This window comes from Colius striatus, chromosome 9 (assembly GCF_028858725.1).
Source record: "Colius striatus isolate bColStr4 chromosome 9, bColStr4.1.hap1, whole genome shotgun sequence".
NCBI classification, from domain to species: Eukaryota; Metazoa; Chordata; class Aves; order Coliiformes; family Coliidae; genus Colius; species Colius striatus.
In genome coordinates this window covers 4,450,195-4,466,602 of record NC_084767.1, presented here as the reverse complement: position 1 = coordinate 4,466,602, position 16,408 = coordinate 4,450,195, and the positions used below count along the sequence as shown (strand labels likewise).

Sequence of the window (16,408 nt, the reverse complement as noted above, 5' to 3'; positions counted from 1 at the left end):
ACTATCTCACACAGCTGGAGACATGAAGTCCTTATCAGTTCTTTTATCAGAGCTCTCCTCTGACACTTTCCAGTCCTTGATGAATGGCTGAGGCAGAGGGGGCCATGCTGCATGGCTTTGAGCCACCCTTTGCTCTCTATCCACTGGATAAAGCAAAGCAGCCCTGATTAGCCTCAAAGTGGGTTGTTCCAGTCCTGGGAGAGCAGAACCTTTCTGGCATTGGGGGAGTTTTAATAGGCAGACAGAGTATCTTCAGTGGAGCTTCTATGGCTGGTGTCAGCTCTGGGATGGAGCTCATGCTCCCTGGGGATCACCTGCAGTGGGTGGTGGGCACCAGCCTCCTCCTCTTGCCCAGCTGGATATGAGGCAGCACATCAATGTTATTTCTGCTGTTGAAGCTCTCAGCCCAGTGATGTGCAGCTTAAATGTTCCTCTGCTCCAGCTGTTGGATGGGAAGTAAAAGCCAGCAGATTGTCCCTGTGTCCTAGCCAGACTATGTCAGTGAAAGGACTGTCACAGTGGGATTTTGTGGGTGAAAGGAGTGCAGGAATTGTGACAAAGGAAGGTTTTAAGGAAGGATCTGAAGGAAACCATGTCATGGCATAGCAGTGTTTGCAGGAAAACTCTCCCTAAGACGAGACACAGCATGGGACAGTTGGGACAACAGCTATTGTGCTGTCTGGCCTGAGGTTCACAGATATATACTGCATGGATTTCGCACCTATTCATCATATTGGATGAACTCCAGCTGATGTGTGGTGTGCCAGGTGGATGGAAATAAGTAGCAGTGGTGGAAGGAGAGGAGTGTGCCCATGGAAAATAGAAACAAAGAGTGCAGCTGCATTGGTGGGATGTAGAGCTTTGTAACCAAGGAACTTTGCATCCCAGGAAGCTGTGAGCTCAGTCCACTGACAGCCTTGAAACAGCATGGAGATGCTCCTCTGTGGTTTTCCAGGTTTCCCTCCCAGCAGGGTGAAGGAACACCTCTGGTTCCCTGGCATCAGCCCAATGAAAGACAGGAAACACAAGCACTAGGGCAATTTGAGCACCAGAGCTGAGCAGATGATGGCTGGGATGGCTGTCTTTCCACGTGGCTTGCAAAAGTCTCTTCTCCCTCTGCCCTGCCACTGTCCAGTTGGGGAGACAGGATGCTTGCTGCTGACTCAGGAGTCCTTCAGATGTGGTCAGACGTTGGCTCTGTGGTAGGTTGAGGTCTTTTTGTTAGGTTCCCCCCCTCCCCAGCCCCCCTCTGAGAAGCAGTTGGTGCCCCCATTGCTGAAGTGTCTGCACCCCTATTTACTTGGCTGTCAAAACAAACAAGGGTCAACAAGGAAACAAAATGAGTAAACAAACAAATGCTCAAGTTGCCAAGGGGAGCTGGAGACATGGCTTCTGCTGTTTTGTTACTCTTAAATTCCTCTTTTCTTTGAGTAGGTAAAAGGCTCAGTTGCCTGGAAGCAGTCTCTGAAGAGCACAGCTGGCCTCAGCCCAGGCCTCAGCTCAGCACTGTGGATGGCACAAAGGGCACAGTGCTGCTTCTTCATAGGGATGGAGGGAGGGGGGTGAACCTGGGGAAGAGCAACAGGGTGAGATTTGGCATCCATTTCCTCCCTGTGGTGAATCCTCTGCTGAGGGCTGCTGCTCGTGCCTTGTCCCTTTCCAGGGCTGTTGGTGGGGACAAGGGATGGAAGGGCTCTTCTCCTGAGCAGTGCTGTGGGGAAGGTCCTCAACCTGCCCCAGCTGCTTTCATGTTGTGTGTGTAAAGCACCTGGGGATTTCTGGAGAGCACTGCATAGAAAGATGGGTACTTCTATTATCTTTTGGGTGGTAAAATTCAGTTTGGATGTAAGTATTTATGGTGGTTTGCTTTTTATTTCACTTAAACTCTCATTACTCTGAGGCAACCCCACAATAATAACCTGTCCTGCATTGCTTCATTGCACCCAACAGCTGTAACCAGCTAATGAATGGCTCAAACATGGTATCAGGTATAGCTGCAGAGGTGTAGAGAGGGAACACCAACCCGCTTTCCCACTGAAGATCGCTGTGGAGAGACACTTTGTTTGCTTTGATTTTTAAGGAGTTGCATATATGTCAGCTCTCTCCCTTCTGGTGTTATTCCCTCTATCTTTAAAGGATGGGTTGTGTTGGTCAGATGTCTCTCCAGTCAAAATGCTGATGGAGAATAATAATACTGCCAGGTTACCCTTGAAGAGCAGGTGCATGTACAACACCTCACTTCTGCAGAGAAAAAGGGGTGACAAATGCATAGTGAGCAAAGCATGTGCAATGCTCTGGTGCATCTACAGTTATAGTAACTTTATTCCAATGAATATATTTATTATCCATTAAGTGGTGTGTGTTTTACTGAAGAAAGAACACTTTCTAAGCTGTAACTTGCACACAGAATGTCTTCAGAGCCATTGTCCTCCTCAGAGACACCATTTTTTCCCTGTAGGTATTGCTGGGCTTTCAAGATACAGAAAAGCAGGCAGCATATCCTGGAGCCTGCCTACTTCTTGCACATGGGGCATGCCAGGGCAGCCATTCTGTAGTAGTGCCTTATCTCTGTCACCTTCTTCCAAAATCAACTCACTTGACACATTCCCAGGTGAAAAAGGTTCAGTCTGCTCATAGCTTAAGGACAGTGTGTTGAGACTCATTGCTCTGCTTGCTCATGCATAACATTATGTGTGTAAATAAGAAACTGTAATCACTTCTGAGTGCTTGAGTTGTGGCAAGAGTGAGAAGCTGTTGAAGTGGAGCCTGCAGCAGCACTGAGCTTACTAGCTGATGGAAAGCCCCAGTAATCTGCCAGATGTGCAGAACTGCCTTCCTTCGTGTGTCCTGCCTTGGGTATTTTTCATGCTGTTGTTGAAGCTGAGGGCAGGAGCACTGCTATGAGGCTGTTAGGAGGAAAGTGAGTCTTGCCTGAGGATGTTCTTAAAGAAAAAATAGGTCTGGTAGTTATTTTGCTCATATTGGAGCAAATTTTGCTGAGCTTTCAGGCAGCCAGGAGTCAAGAATCCAAACTGCATCAAGGCTGTCCTTGCTCTTGCTGGATACCACAAAGGCAGCTGTGATTAATCCCTTTGCTGTCTCTCTGCATCTTGTGCTGCACAGTTACTGAGTGAACAGTTCAGCCAACTGGGAAACTTCACTGTGGAAAATCAAACCCCAGAGGTATTCTCTTCTTTTCTGTGGGCATCTTTCTCTGCAGATGTTTCTCCTCAGTGTTCTGCATGGCTTGCCTTTGCCTGGAGCTAGCTTACACCAATGCCACAGCTGAACAGTGACCAAGCCCATCTCTGCTCAGTACCTGTGTGTCAGGCTGCTTGTTGGAAGAAGCCAGGACAGAAATTATCTAACAGAGTCATCAGACTTAACTTCCCTCATGACTTAGCTATCTGCCTATTTCTTTGTCATGTGTTTCCTTTAGGATCCAGAGTAGTTAATCCTAAGCCTTCTCCTCCTCTTCAGCAGGCAGGAGTATCTCCTGTGGGCAGGAGGAAGAGAGTCCACCTGAGCAATTAGCAGGACAGTAACTCGGTGCCAGGCTCAGAGTCATTACAAGCTCCTGGAAGCAGCCAAAAAGGTGTAAAGCAGAGAGTGCTTTGTACGAGCTGTGTGGGATGAGCACCATTGCCTTCGCTGTATCCCTGGAGCCACAGCAATGAAGGCTGCAGATATGAGATGAAGAACGTTTCTCTTGCATTATATGGTCTTTGGCCATGAGAAAAGCCATAGTGGTCAGCATTGTTAGTCCTGTTTTGCAGATATGGTCTAAGGAGAAGGTGCCCAGGAGAATGTTGTGTCTCATTGATGCAGCGAGTTGCCCCATCTTTCCCTTCCAGGAGGGAAGTGGTTTCCTGTGCTCCTTTGATTTTCAAGTCAGGTATTTATAGAGCTGTTATTTGGCAGCACTGAAGGGTCTGCAATTATGTTAATGAGGCATTTTGATGAGAACTCGGATTTTTGATAGAAAAGAAAGTTCCTTGTTGAAAAAGACTAGATGTAGAGCAAATCAAGAGAGAAGCTGGATTTCCTGCTGCCTCACATGCTCTGTGCCTGGACTAATTTAAGATCACTTCAGTTGTGATGTGTTTATTCTCCCCCAACTATATTCTTTTTATTATTCTTCAGTATCATCTGTTTGTGAAACACTTAAATGTTCCCACCCCAGAGCTTATTATTTCAGACATTTCTAATGTACCCACCCATCATTTTGACAGACATAAAACCAAAACAGCTATTCCTTACAATTGCCAACAAAACTATTGTGATCCATTCCTCTTTTTAAGAAATGATCATCCAAATAGCAACTTATGCAGCAAATACACTGTGGTTGCTGATGAGAAGGGAAAAACTGATGGATCATTTGCTTCTCCAATGGGAAATCACTGCCATGGGCATGGAGAGGAGCTCCAATCTGGTCGTCTCCCCCAGTCTTTCCAGACAACTTCTGTGTTCCCAGGCCATTCACCCTCAAAATCTAAAAGACAGATTGAATAGAGGGGTATTTTTTTTTTGCAGTGTGTCATAAAGACTGCCAGACTTGGCTCTGGCAGGCCGTGAGAAGGAATGTGTTTCACAGCACAGCATTTCCCACCATGAATGTCTCGGCCCCTCACTGTCAGCAGGACGTAAATGAGAAGCAATCCTTCTGGCACGAGCTTCTCTGACCCTCTGCATTTTGCTGGAGGGAAGTAAAGAGGTAGCACTGAGTATGATTGCTGTGTGTTCCCTCAGACAGTCCCATTTCGAAGGCATTCTGCATTAACTGAGCCTAGCAGGAGATTTGGCTCCTCCGTGAAGTCCTGATTCCTGCTCCTTGCAAGCTGAAGTTGGGTTGGCTGAGCTTCTCTCTGCTTAAAAGAAATCTGCATTGGCAGGCTACACATGTCATGCACATTCCAGATCCTGGACCAGCCAGGGAGAAGCTGGGGGGGATCCAACTCTGGTTTTAAAGTTGAGATAAGGGTATGGTGGTTTTATCACATCCTGTTCTTGGGTAGCTTGGTAGCATCCAGCCTCTGGTTCCAGCAATGCCACAGCTCCTGCTAAGGCTCACTGAGGGGGCTGAAGCTAGCCATGGTGCAGCAAAGGGCTGTGTGACTCTGCAGAGTGCTTTTCCCTGTTCAGTTGTGAAGGGAGTTTGGCTTTTGGGTTGCCCCATGGTTTGATACGTGAGGGGATTGCGTGGACAGACACATCAGTTGCACTCCCTGAGCTTGGTGGTGGAATTGGAAACCCAAGTAGGAACAAAAAGAGACAAGACTCTACACTATGGGATATGTCAGGAGGAACTTGAGGAAACTTCATTGCCACCCCACTCCCCCCAGACCACAATTTTCCAGGTGATTGTACTCCAAAGCAGTTCCAATCCCGGTGCTTTGGCAAGTGTGGGTCTGAAATCCAGTCCCTATGTGTGTGTTTCACTGTGTGCTAATGGCTTTTGTTAAATGCCAGGGAAGCTGTGCACTGTGAAAGCAGCTTGAAGCATTTAGGACTCATTAGACTTCAAAGGAAAGAGGCCTGTACCGTGAGCCAGAGGGGAGGAAATGGAGTGGCAAGAGGATCCCATTAATGGAAAACAAAAATAAACCCCAGACAGGAAGGAAAATCCTATAGGTCTGACTCAGAGCTGCAGGCCTGACACTGGCTTCGAGGACCAGTTGGACATGGGAGCTGCACAGGGGAAAACCCTGTGGCTTGACTTGCCCACACATGACACTGATACCCTGAGCAAGCCTGGAGCCTGCAGGAAGGAGTCCACCTGCACTATCAGGCACAGGCGCCTCCACTTCTCTGCAAGCACTGCCGTTTGCCTGTGGGCTTGTGTACCCAAGACTTGCATGCCAGCAGACTGTAAGATATCAGGCATATGCTTTGATGGAGGCTGCTCCTCTGTCATCACAACTTTGGTGAGAGAAGATGGGGATGTAGTTTGATGGCAATTTTTTCCTCTTCTCTCTCCTGGAACATGCTCGCCACTTTAAGCATCCTTTACTCTAAGGAGGGATTTAATCTGCATCAGGGAACATGCTTTTTTTTATTGATACAGTGCTTTTGGTGAAGGCATTGTGCACAGGGGGTAGGTCCTGACAGAGCATTTCAAAAGAGAGCATCGCTGGGCATTGTGCTGACCTGCTTTTCTCTCTCCATCTCCCCTCTTTCAGGGAAGATCCTCTTCCGCCGGAGTCACATCCGCGACGTCGCGGTCAAGCGCCTGATCCCTATTGATGAATACTGCAAGGTAAGGGCAGGTGGCTGGTGGCAACCAAAGATGAAGCCACCTCCATCAGGCTCCCTCCTGTTTGATTCATAGTATATAAGAGTGCCAGTGCTGGGAAAACAGGCAGTGTGGGCTATCCCCCACCATCAAACCCTTTCTGTGATGAAAACTCACCCACTGGATCTCCTTTCGTCTCACGTGAATGATGCTGAGGTCTTGGAGGCCTGGAGGTGCAGAGGGGCCCAGCTCCACCTCAGCTTGTACCCTGCTGCTGTGCTTTGCCTTCCTCTGATCTTTTCTCAAGCTGCAAACCAGGAGCAGCTTTCCAGATGGGCTGAAAGGACCTGGCTGTGTCCTGACTGGTTTGGAGTGAAATGGTTTTGTGCGGGGGTAGTCTTGAAGGACTCAGTTCCTCAGAGAGCCTTTCCTTTCCTATCTATTGGCAACAGACCTGCCTTTTATGTAGAAGACCACACTTTCTTGCTGGGATGGTCCTGCACTGAGACATAAACCCGTGTTAGTGGTTACACAGTACAGTTACTTGCACAGAGGTAACAGAGATCATCCCATCATAGAGCCAAAATACAGTTGATTGTCTGTGTCCTTTCCTAGATTTTCCCCATACTCTTGAAGAATATAAAACTGTGCTTAAGTATAAGACAAATTATGGTGTTGGGGCATTTTTTTTCTGGGAAAAACAAAGTACTAAAGCTCACAACAAATATTGTCACAAAACTGAAGCGTGACACCTCTCATCACGTTGAAGAAGTGCACTAGTACTTGCAGCAGCCATGAAATGGTCTGGAAGCAGATCTGGTACTTGCAAAATCCAATCTGAATGCTGTTGAAAACATAGCCAAAGACTATAAAACCCAAGGGAGAAGGTGGGGAAATGTCCATGACGTTCCTTAGGTGTGGGAAGTGTAGCAGTGACTGTGGCTTATGACTTTGCTTGATAGGGGAGACTGTGGGATTTGGGACTCAGCCAGACCTGTGGGAGGGATGCCATGGCTGGTATGGCAAGCACAGGGAGAAAGGCAGATTAGTAAATGTGTCTTGCCAGCTCTGCAGTGAGGCTGGAGGTGAAAGGAGAGCAGGTGACAGCAGAGTGATGGAGGTGTAGTGCAAGGTGTGCTTGAACCTGTGTGCTCCAAAGAGTGTGTGTGAGAGGAAGCTGATGGTGCAAGTAACCACTCGGCTCCAGCCAGGCCTGGTCAGTCCTTTGTCTTCTGAGCCACTGAAATGTTCCAGCTATGTACAGACACACACAGCCATAAATCTAATTTTGGGGAAGAAAAAGTCCCTAAGTGAAAAGACACTGCAGCAGTCTCTTTCAGAATTATGCTGTTAATGGCATAAAATATAATGAATCCATTTGACTTAACAACTGGAACATAATGGCTGATGTTCTATGACCCACTTAGCCTCTCTCTCCTCCTCCCGTTAATGCATTACCAAGCAATAACATGCACACTGTGCCTGGCCTTGCAGCTGCTGCCACAGAACCATAAAGCTGAGATGAAGGTGGGTGTGGGACTGAGATGTGGAATGAGCAAGGAGTCAGTGGGAGCAGAGAAACGTCCTTCCTGGGCACGTTGTGCAGCAGCTGCCAGCTTCAGGGTCCCAGCCGTGTTTATCGTTGGAGGTGGATGTTGCACGTGCCTGGAGGGTGGGGGTGCAGAACAGAAATACAACAATATCTCCTCCAGTTTGGCCCTGCTATTGAGAATTGAGGGTTAGGTGAGTATGTTGTGAACAAGTTCCCACAGAAATCTGTATAAGAGAGCTTTTGCTTTCTTGTGGTCTCCTGGGAGAGAAGGGGGATGTCTTAATTCTCTGAGAAAGCCCTAGGAAGGAGATTGGTAAGTTTTGGGGTGGAAGTAGGTGAGAGGAACAAGGGAGGGAACCACTGCTTTCACAAGGCAGTGCTCTTGCTGAAGGACTCTGTTCCAAGTCCTACCATACTGAAAAACGTGGCAATTAAAGGTAAGGTGCAAGAAAATCAGCAAAAGAATCAGAGCAAGTGGTAAGAACAACCAGTCATCAAATGAGACTTCAGAAGCCCATAGGAATAACACAAGGGGAAGAAGAAGCCTGAAATCCCTTCCCATTTCTCCAGTTTATTCTCTTTGTGTTCTACATCTGTTGGTCTTTGCCCTGGTGTGGGAACTGCCTTCCTCTCAGGGGATTTTGAGAGAGGGGGTTGGTGAGGAGTTGCAATGCTGTGATGCTCTCCCCTAGTGAGATTGTGGATAGACCTGTTTTCATGGACCAATCCTTTCTTACTCCCTGGAAGATGGATTTCAGTGCAATAAGGCTCATTTGTCTTTGGCAAATGACCATTCTCCTCAGGCTTGCAGGCAGCAGGGCAGGTGAAGTGACTCGCTGTGGCTCCCATCACCACAGGCTGAAGCCATGTGCTGATGGCCCTCTCCAGTTCACTCTTTTGGGTGACAGAGCCAGAGGTGGGACAGATGTCCTGCTGCTTGTGCCACTATTTTTTATGTGATGGCCATAGCTGCTGTAAACCCTGGCTGGCTAGACTTCAGGGCAGCCTGCTTGAGTCGTGTTTGCTGTGCCAGCTGAGTCAGCCAGCTCTAGGTGGGCTTCCTTCAAGACATCCTGGAAAATGAGCTGTGGGTCTTGCCTTTTGTCCTGCTGGCATGAGATGTTTTCTGTGATTGTCCCCGGCTATTGGAGGATGTGGAACCTTCTCCAGGCCACAAAATCAGAGTGATTTTGGCACAGGGGAAATGTGTAGATCATGGGATGCTTGGAATTGGGGGGTGGTACCCACATGGGAATGACATCCATGCAAAACCTGGTCTTTGAGTAGTCTTTCTTTGGGTCCAGAGTCCATGGAGTGGGTAGTTTTCTCTCTCTTGTCTCTCACATGATCTTCATCACAGCTGACCCATGATTAGTGGTCTGACTGTCTGCTGTGCTGGCAGTGAATGGCTGTGTGCTGAAAGGCTGGAAGGGCTTTTGGGGGACAGCAATTAGGTCAGTGCAGAGCCACATCTGATCTGTGTGGTAACCCCAGGGCTTTGCAAATGTGTCTTTGATGCAGAAATGAGTGGAGGTTTGGTTTGCCCACACTGCTGTCACGAGACTGCTGTGACAGCAAAATGAAGGGGAGGGAGGATTGGATAGACAATTGCTCAAACGTCTGCTCCAGGTCAGGCTGTAGCACTGCTCCCTGATGTCAAATAATCCTTCTTCAATTGCATGTTTCTCTTTTTGCAGTCTCCATCAGCCATGGCCTCTTCCCTCCCACGAGCAGAGAGCAGGGCAGGGACCTCTGCCAGGCAGCTGCCCATCCTGCCTCCCCTGCCCAGCCCTTGCTGCAGCCTACATTGGAAAGCGTCTACAAGAGCATTGGCCAAGGCCAATATTGCTGGCCAGGCCCTGTCCCCAGCTCCCACAGACATGCACACTCTCACCTGGCAAGTCCCACCATCAAAGCCTGTCTTTTTGCAAAAGGCTTCCTCGAAGGCAAAGGAGCAAAGCAGAAGGCAGCTCACAGTTCCTGCCATTCAACGGTGCACGTAGCAGCCTTCCAGCCCTTGCCCTGATGAGCTGGTGTCCACGCTTTTGCCTCTTGTTGTTTCTCTCCCTGCCTCTTCCCAAGCTGCCATGGCTCAGTGGAGCATTTCTGGGATGTGCTGGTCAGGGCACTGAGAGCCTGCCACGTGGAAGCTGCCCAGCTTTTCCCAAGGGTGACAGCTCTGCCTGCAGCACAGCTGGAAAACTGAGCTCTGCCATGGCCTGGAGGGTGGAGGCTGGGATGGATGTCCCTGTGGCTCTTACTCTGCAAGGGCACATCAGTCCAAAAGGCTGGAGCTGGGACAAGCAGGGTCTGAGAGGTCTCTGCTTATTCTTCTTTAGTCTTCAGTTGCAGCTGGGGTGGTGCAGTGCACAGAACTGGGGGCTCTCTGGGTCTTGCCTCACTCTGGTGTGTGTTCACTGTAGCTGTCCCGTGCCTGGCTTTGCACTCCTGTGTGCTGGGTGCCACGCTTAGTGCCAGTCGCCTGTGCTCCAAGGGCCTGTCCTCAGTCACCTCCTTGATACTTCCCATCACTGGTGTCTTTCATCCCCAGGCTCTGATCCAGCTGCCTCCCTACATCTCCCAGTGCGAGGAGGTTCTCCAGTTCTTCGAGACACGACCTGATGACTTGACGCCTCCCAAAGAGTAAGTTGCTTGGGGAGCTGCCACTGCCAGGGTGGTGATGAAACACAAAGTGCCTTCAACTTGCTGGTGTCTGTTCAGTCTGATGTTTATCAGCAGTTGCTCCGTGAGTCACAGATCTGGGATTTGAAGGCGAGGAGAGGGAACAGGGGCTGTGCAGCTCAAGGTGGACACCTCTGCCCAGTCAGCCTGTTTCTGATGTGGCCTTCTCCAATGGGGAAGTGGAAACACTTCTCTGGGACCCTGTGAGGTGCTGATCTCCTCCCTGGCTGCTTTCTACTTGCAAATACTGGTTTCAGAAACGTGATCAGTCTGAAAAGCCTCATTTCACATGGCTAATGACCTCTGCCTCACTTGAAAGGCTCTTTCCCTTAGCCATGTCCATGAGACCCATCCATAAGAAGGCTCCAGCGTCTTTCCATGCAAAACAAGGAAGGTTTGCAAGGAATCTCGCGTGCCTTACGCAACTCTGTGTGGTTATAAGTCTTGTGACTATGAGCTACTTTGGCCAGGAGCCACCCATCTCTTACTAATCACAAGCAGCATAAATCTGAGCAGCCTCCTCCATCTCCTGCTATGCTGCTCGCTCTTTTTGCGCTGCATGTGACACGATGTGCGGCTCTACCAAAGGTTGAGCAATGGAGGAGGCTTGATTAATTGTGAGAGGGAGGGCAGTAAATAGGTTTGACATCATTCTGTATTGGAAGGGCGTGGAGGCAGATAAAGGGATTTTGTTTTTCTCTTCTGAGCAGCAACACTGAGCCTTTCAGGTCTCCAGCTAAGAAATAACACTTGTGTGGAGTACATCTTCTCCCTGGGCTTTTCATTGTTTTTCATTCTCTCCCTTAAATTCCCTCTTCACCCATCCCTGCTTTGCTCCTTTGGCTGCTATTTCTGTTTGCTTGGCCTGTCATCGTTCCTCCTGCAGCTTGGGTCACTTGATGAGATTGATCTGAGGGCCCTGGAGCCCATTAACTAATTGCTTGCTGTCAGCTGCCGCTCTCAGCCGTCCTGCCCAGCTCACCACTTAACCTGCTGCCCCCTTGGTTGTCCCTCAGTGAAGGCAGCAGCTCAGGGACAAGCAGGAGACACAAGGAAAAGATGAGCTTGCAAGGACATTGAGTGGGGGTTTATCACACACAGGTGTTAACAGCCCCTGGGGCTGTTTTGGGGTGTGGGGGGCTGCCTGTGCATGAGTCTGAGCCCTGCATGAGAGAGGGGTGAGCTCTTTGCAGAAGGAGGCAGGTGTGGAACCTGCCTGTAGCTGAGTCACCATCACAAATGGTGGACTGAACGGCAGCTTCAGTCTTGCACCTGCTTTCCTCACCTTTATTTTTGCCTTGTAGTCTGAGCCAGAAAACAGGCAGGGTGGGGGGCTGTGGCAGGAGCATATTCAGATCAACCTTTGTGTGCTGAGCATCAGCCCGAAGCGGTGTAGCTCTGTGCTCTGCAGTGTTTGAAGCTGCAGCTCGTGGCCATCCAGCCAAGTGGAGATCAGAGCCTTATCATCTCCCAGGTTGGGATCCAACAGCTGAGGGAAGTGAAGGCACCAGCCCAAAGTCTGATCCTAAGCATGTGCTTCTGTTGCAGGTATATCCTGCAGTGTCCCATGGGACTGCTGAGCAGCCCCTGGGTGCAAAGTTGCACTCCCTGCAAAACTGCAGATGGACTTACTGGGTGACTGGTGTCCATTTGCCTCCAGCAGCAAAATGCGTCTCAAGGACATCCCTGTTGCGATTCCTATCCCAGCCTGAATGCCAGAGGGGTATTTATTAGCTCCAATTCAAAATGCTAATTAATAAAAGTCCTTGACTCTCTCCTCTGGAGAGCTTGGTGGGGGCCCTTTCCCGAGTGCTGGCGCGCCTCCAGCTCGCCACTTCCGAGATGAGAGCTGTGATAGACGGCTGGGCTGGATCAGCCTGGCTGGGCTCTGCCTGGATCTCATCAGTCACCCACCAAAGAAATACTTTTCTCTGGGAATTTGAAAGGGAGCCAGGCCATGAACTGGGTTACAAAAAAAAAAGTAGCTTTTTATGCTGGGTGGCTGAGGGGTGGGAATGAGGGAGGGGAAGAGGAAGGGGCAGCGTGCTCAGTGCCAAGCCAAGCAGCTGCTCTCACGGCACTGTGGCTGGGAACCCTCCTGCTCCCCGTCCCTCAGCTCCCCTGCCTGACACCTCGAGTCTCAGAACACCCATGGGGGTGGCAGTGAAGGGGATGTGCCTTTGAGTGCTGTTGGATGCACCCTCTGCTTGCTTTTGTCTGGGGGACAAGTAGAGGATCGACTTAGCTCCCGTCACCCCAGGATGTCAAAGCACTTTCAAGGGGCCACAGCTGGCTGCAGTCTGTGGAGCTCTGGTTTAACTGCAAAGGGCAAGTTTAGTTCTTGGATCTGGCAGTGTTTGGGAATGGAAGAGGAGGCTGGGCAGCACCTACCTCCATGCCCCAGTGGTGTCTGCTTTCCCCTGGGCTGAGCCGGGGCTTGCTTTCTGCTTTCCCACTGTGCAGCTCCCTCCAGCATCCCTTTGCCAGTGTTGGGGGCACCAAGAAAAGCAAGTCGCTGCTGGCTACCAGCCCTGCAAGCTGAGTTCCTCAGCCCATCTCAGCCTCTCTCTGCAAGCCCCAGCCCTGCTGCTGGCACGTGCAAAGGCAGGTCGAGTGGATGAGGACTGAGTGGAGAGGGAAAGAGTCAAATGCTGTGTGTCCTCTTTCCTCCATCACTTCCAGCTGGGTGGTAGATCACAACTGAAGGCAGAGCTGAGACAGCGGGTGGAAGAGGGAAGTGAAGCCCTTCCTCCATCCCATCTGCACACATCTGCCAACTTTCCAGCATCCTCCTGACCAGAGGAACCACTTCAAACAGGAGAGCAGATTGAGACTGTGGTGTTTCCACTGGCAGTGACGACTGGTGGCTTTTGTGACACAGATCCCTGTCTAGCGAGCTCAGGACTGGAATAACTCAACTGCCTGGAGGGCTGCCCAGTGGTAGATCAGAGGGGGGCTGTAATCTAGAGGGATTGGTTAAATTTGGGAAGAAATGACTCTCCAGAGCAGTGGTAGGGGGTGGAAGGAGAAGAGAAACGGTTATGGAAAGATACATTCCTCAGAAAGTTAGGCATGTGTGGGGATGTGGGGTTTTCTCCCTGCTGTTGGATGGAAGCCCGCTGAAAACTTTAGTTTCCAAGAAGCAAAATCATCAAATTCCTGCTCCCCACATATCTCTCAGCAGGTCTGCCCAGCACAGGATGCTCAGCTGTTGAGGTGGGGAGTTTCTTTGTGCCACCCCCTTTACCTCTCATTCACCCTTTTTCAATTTAAAGCCGTTTTTAGCCGCAGCCGTTTCTGGAACAAGGCTGGGAAAGTGTGATCAGCCAGGCACAAAGCCACTGCTGAGTCAAGGCATTCAGCAGCTAACTGGCCTCACCAGCTCAATTTAAGCTCTGTGACATGAGAGGGCCCAGGTGGAGTGAAGCAAAATCCCAAGTGGTTATTTAGTGACAGACCCCAGTGTGAAGCTGGGTGTGCTGGGGAAGGAACCGTCATGGTGTTGCTTCCCAGAGGCTGCTGAGCTGCTGTTCCTCATGTGGGAGGTACCCCTGAGCCTCTTTCACTAAAAGCTTCTTGCATGGCTTTCTTTTTGGTAGCTGAGCATCCTATCATATGTAAGACACTTAAAAGTTGGTTTGAACCTTTTAGCTTATGGACCTGGTTCTTGTGGTTGTTTTGTTTGCAGTAGGGACAACAGGTGCCTCTGAAGCAAATTTGCTGTCTCTTAGTGTGCTTAAAAGGTATCTGCAAGCAGCTGTCCTCACTCCTCCTGGTAGCCACAGTTTGAAAGCTGCTGGTTTTAGGAGTTACTCATGTCCTCCTCTCAAATATCTTCATCCTTATGTGTGGGCTCTGAGTCCAGCAGTTCTCTTATAAAGGGAGAGCAGGGCTGAAAGGCTGTTGTGGGCTCCTAGACAGCTCCACAAACCACTGAGGGGTAACATGGGATTGGAGTGGGCAGCAGTCCCAACCACCTGGACTCTCAGAAGGCTTTCTAAGGGCTCATGACCTCTATGAGAGCAGATGATAGTGGAGGTGGAGGCTGCACTGTGTGGGATTACATCTATGCCCATCCTGTGTTTGTTCACCCCAGCTAGGGCTTTGGCCGGTGAACTTCAGCTGCTGCTCGCTGAGGTTCCTGGCCTTTCCCAACAGCTACCACCCAAAGAGGTGCACTGGGAGCTGTGCTTTCCACCTCCTGGGTGGGCTGTGGGTTGGTAGGAACCAGAGAAACCCCACATCTGACTTGCTTAGTCTGCAGATGGATGAGAAACCACCTCCTGCCACCACTAAGCAAACACTCTCCAGGAAAGGCATTGTGCACGTTGCTTGGGCTGCTGCTTCCCAGTTCAGCTGATCTTCAGAGCCCTTTGCTTGAGGTGAGAGTGGGTGGCTTTCATTGACTTCATCTCAGCCAGTGGCACTGCTGTGGGGCTGTGCTCTTTGTTAGGTGGCCACTGGGGCTTGGTGCTCTCCTGGCAGGAAGGCAGCCCAGGCAGGTGAGGGGTGGCCCTCTGGCCTTGCCTTGCAAATGAGACCACTCACAGCAGTGAGGCTCTGCCCCAGCTTCCCAGCCCTCTTGACTCTCAGTGGCTGCAGTTTCTGTTGCTGTGGCTTATGGTTATGCACCCCAAAGACACTGAAAATGGAGAAATGGAGCACTAAGGAACTACAGTTCCCTTTCAGTGAGGTCTTCCAGCTCCAGCACAGAGAGGTGGGCAGGCAGAGAGCCTCCCTGAGGATTTTGATCCCTGGTGCTGACCTCTGCTTCTCTCCCGCTTGCCAGGCAGCCTGCATGGGGCTCAGGGCTAGGATCCCTCTGTGGTGGCCTGAAGCCCACCTGGCATTCTCTACAACTACCTGAAAGGAGGTTGTAGCAAGGTGGAGGTCATTCACTTCTACCCAGTAACAAGGGATAGGATGAGTGGAAGCAGCCTCAAGTTGTGCCAGAGGAGGTTTAGTTTGGTTATTAGGAAAAACTTCATCACCTATCAAACATTGGCACAGGCTGCCCAGGGCAATGGTGGAGTCACCATCCCTGGAGGTATTTAAGAGGTGTAGATGTGGTCCTCAGGTTTATTGGTGGATGTGGCAGTGTTAGGTTACTTGTTGGACTCAATCATCTTAAAGGTTTTTTCCAACCTAAATGATTCTGTGATTTGCCACCCCAGGGCAGAAGCTGGAGGGATTTGTTTGCACTCTCAGCAAAAGTTTCACTACAGTTTCCACACCCCTAGTGAAGGGGCTGCCTCCCTGCCTTCTCCCAGCTTACAGGAGAAAGGCTCCTTTTCTCCTTACTCCACAAACCTGGCTTGCCAGAGTTCTCTGTTTGCCACAGCACCAGCAAAATGTCCCTGTCACTGTAGCTGCAGCATTGCAGCTCCTCTGGGCAAACACACTCAAGGAAGCTCCACTTGCTCCACTGCTGCTGGCAGCCAAAGCCTGTAGGTACCCTCTGAGCTCGCATCCCCAGCTTCCCTTCCTGCTAGTTCTCTCAAACAGACCTTGGCTAAAGGGAGAGGGCTTGGGGGTGTTTCAAGGGCAGTTTAGCTGTGCTGCTACCAATGTTGTCTTTGCTGGGGTGGAGGACCAAGAGCAGAGGGAGTAATCTCACTCCTCCCTGACGTGTGCCAGGTGATGCAGGGGAAGCATCACAGGAGGAGCAGGACCCAGGTCCCAGGCAGGATCCTTGCTGCTGCTGAGTCAGCAAAAGGTTGGCTGGCTGGAAGGTGCATGTTAATGAGCTGGGACCTGACTAGATGAGGAAAGCACATGGTGCTAACGAGGTTTTGCCTGCAGCACCTTCAGCAGCCCCCTCTTATTCCATCAATAGGAGCCCTGGAGCAGTGCAGTGAGGTGGGGGTGGCACTGGCAGTTGTGCTAATGGATTGCTTCCTGCATGCAGTCTGACACAGGCTCCAGGCAGGCACCAGCCTCGA

At 50.4% G+C, this 16,408-nt stretch overlaps 1 protein-coding gene across 2 annotated transcripts in view; it reads left to right on the top strand.

The window, feature by feature from the left end:
- The window catches only part of SH3PXD2B (SH3 and PX domains 2B), an 80,474-nt gene that overhangs the window by 40,398 nt on the left and 23,668 nt on the right, over positions 1 to 16,408 (top strand). For both annotated transcript variants that reach the window (XM_062002871.1, XM_062002870.1), the window contains exons 4-5: positions 6,180 to 6,256; positions 10,336 to 10,427. In XM_062002871.1, the coding sequence (XP_061858855.1) occupies positions 6,180 to 6,256; positions 10,336 to 10,427 (169 nt within the window). The remainder of the gene's footprint in view (positions 1 to 6,179; positions 6,257 to 10,335; positions 10,428 to 16,408) is intronic.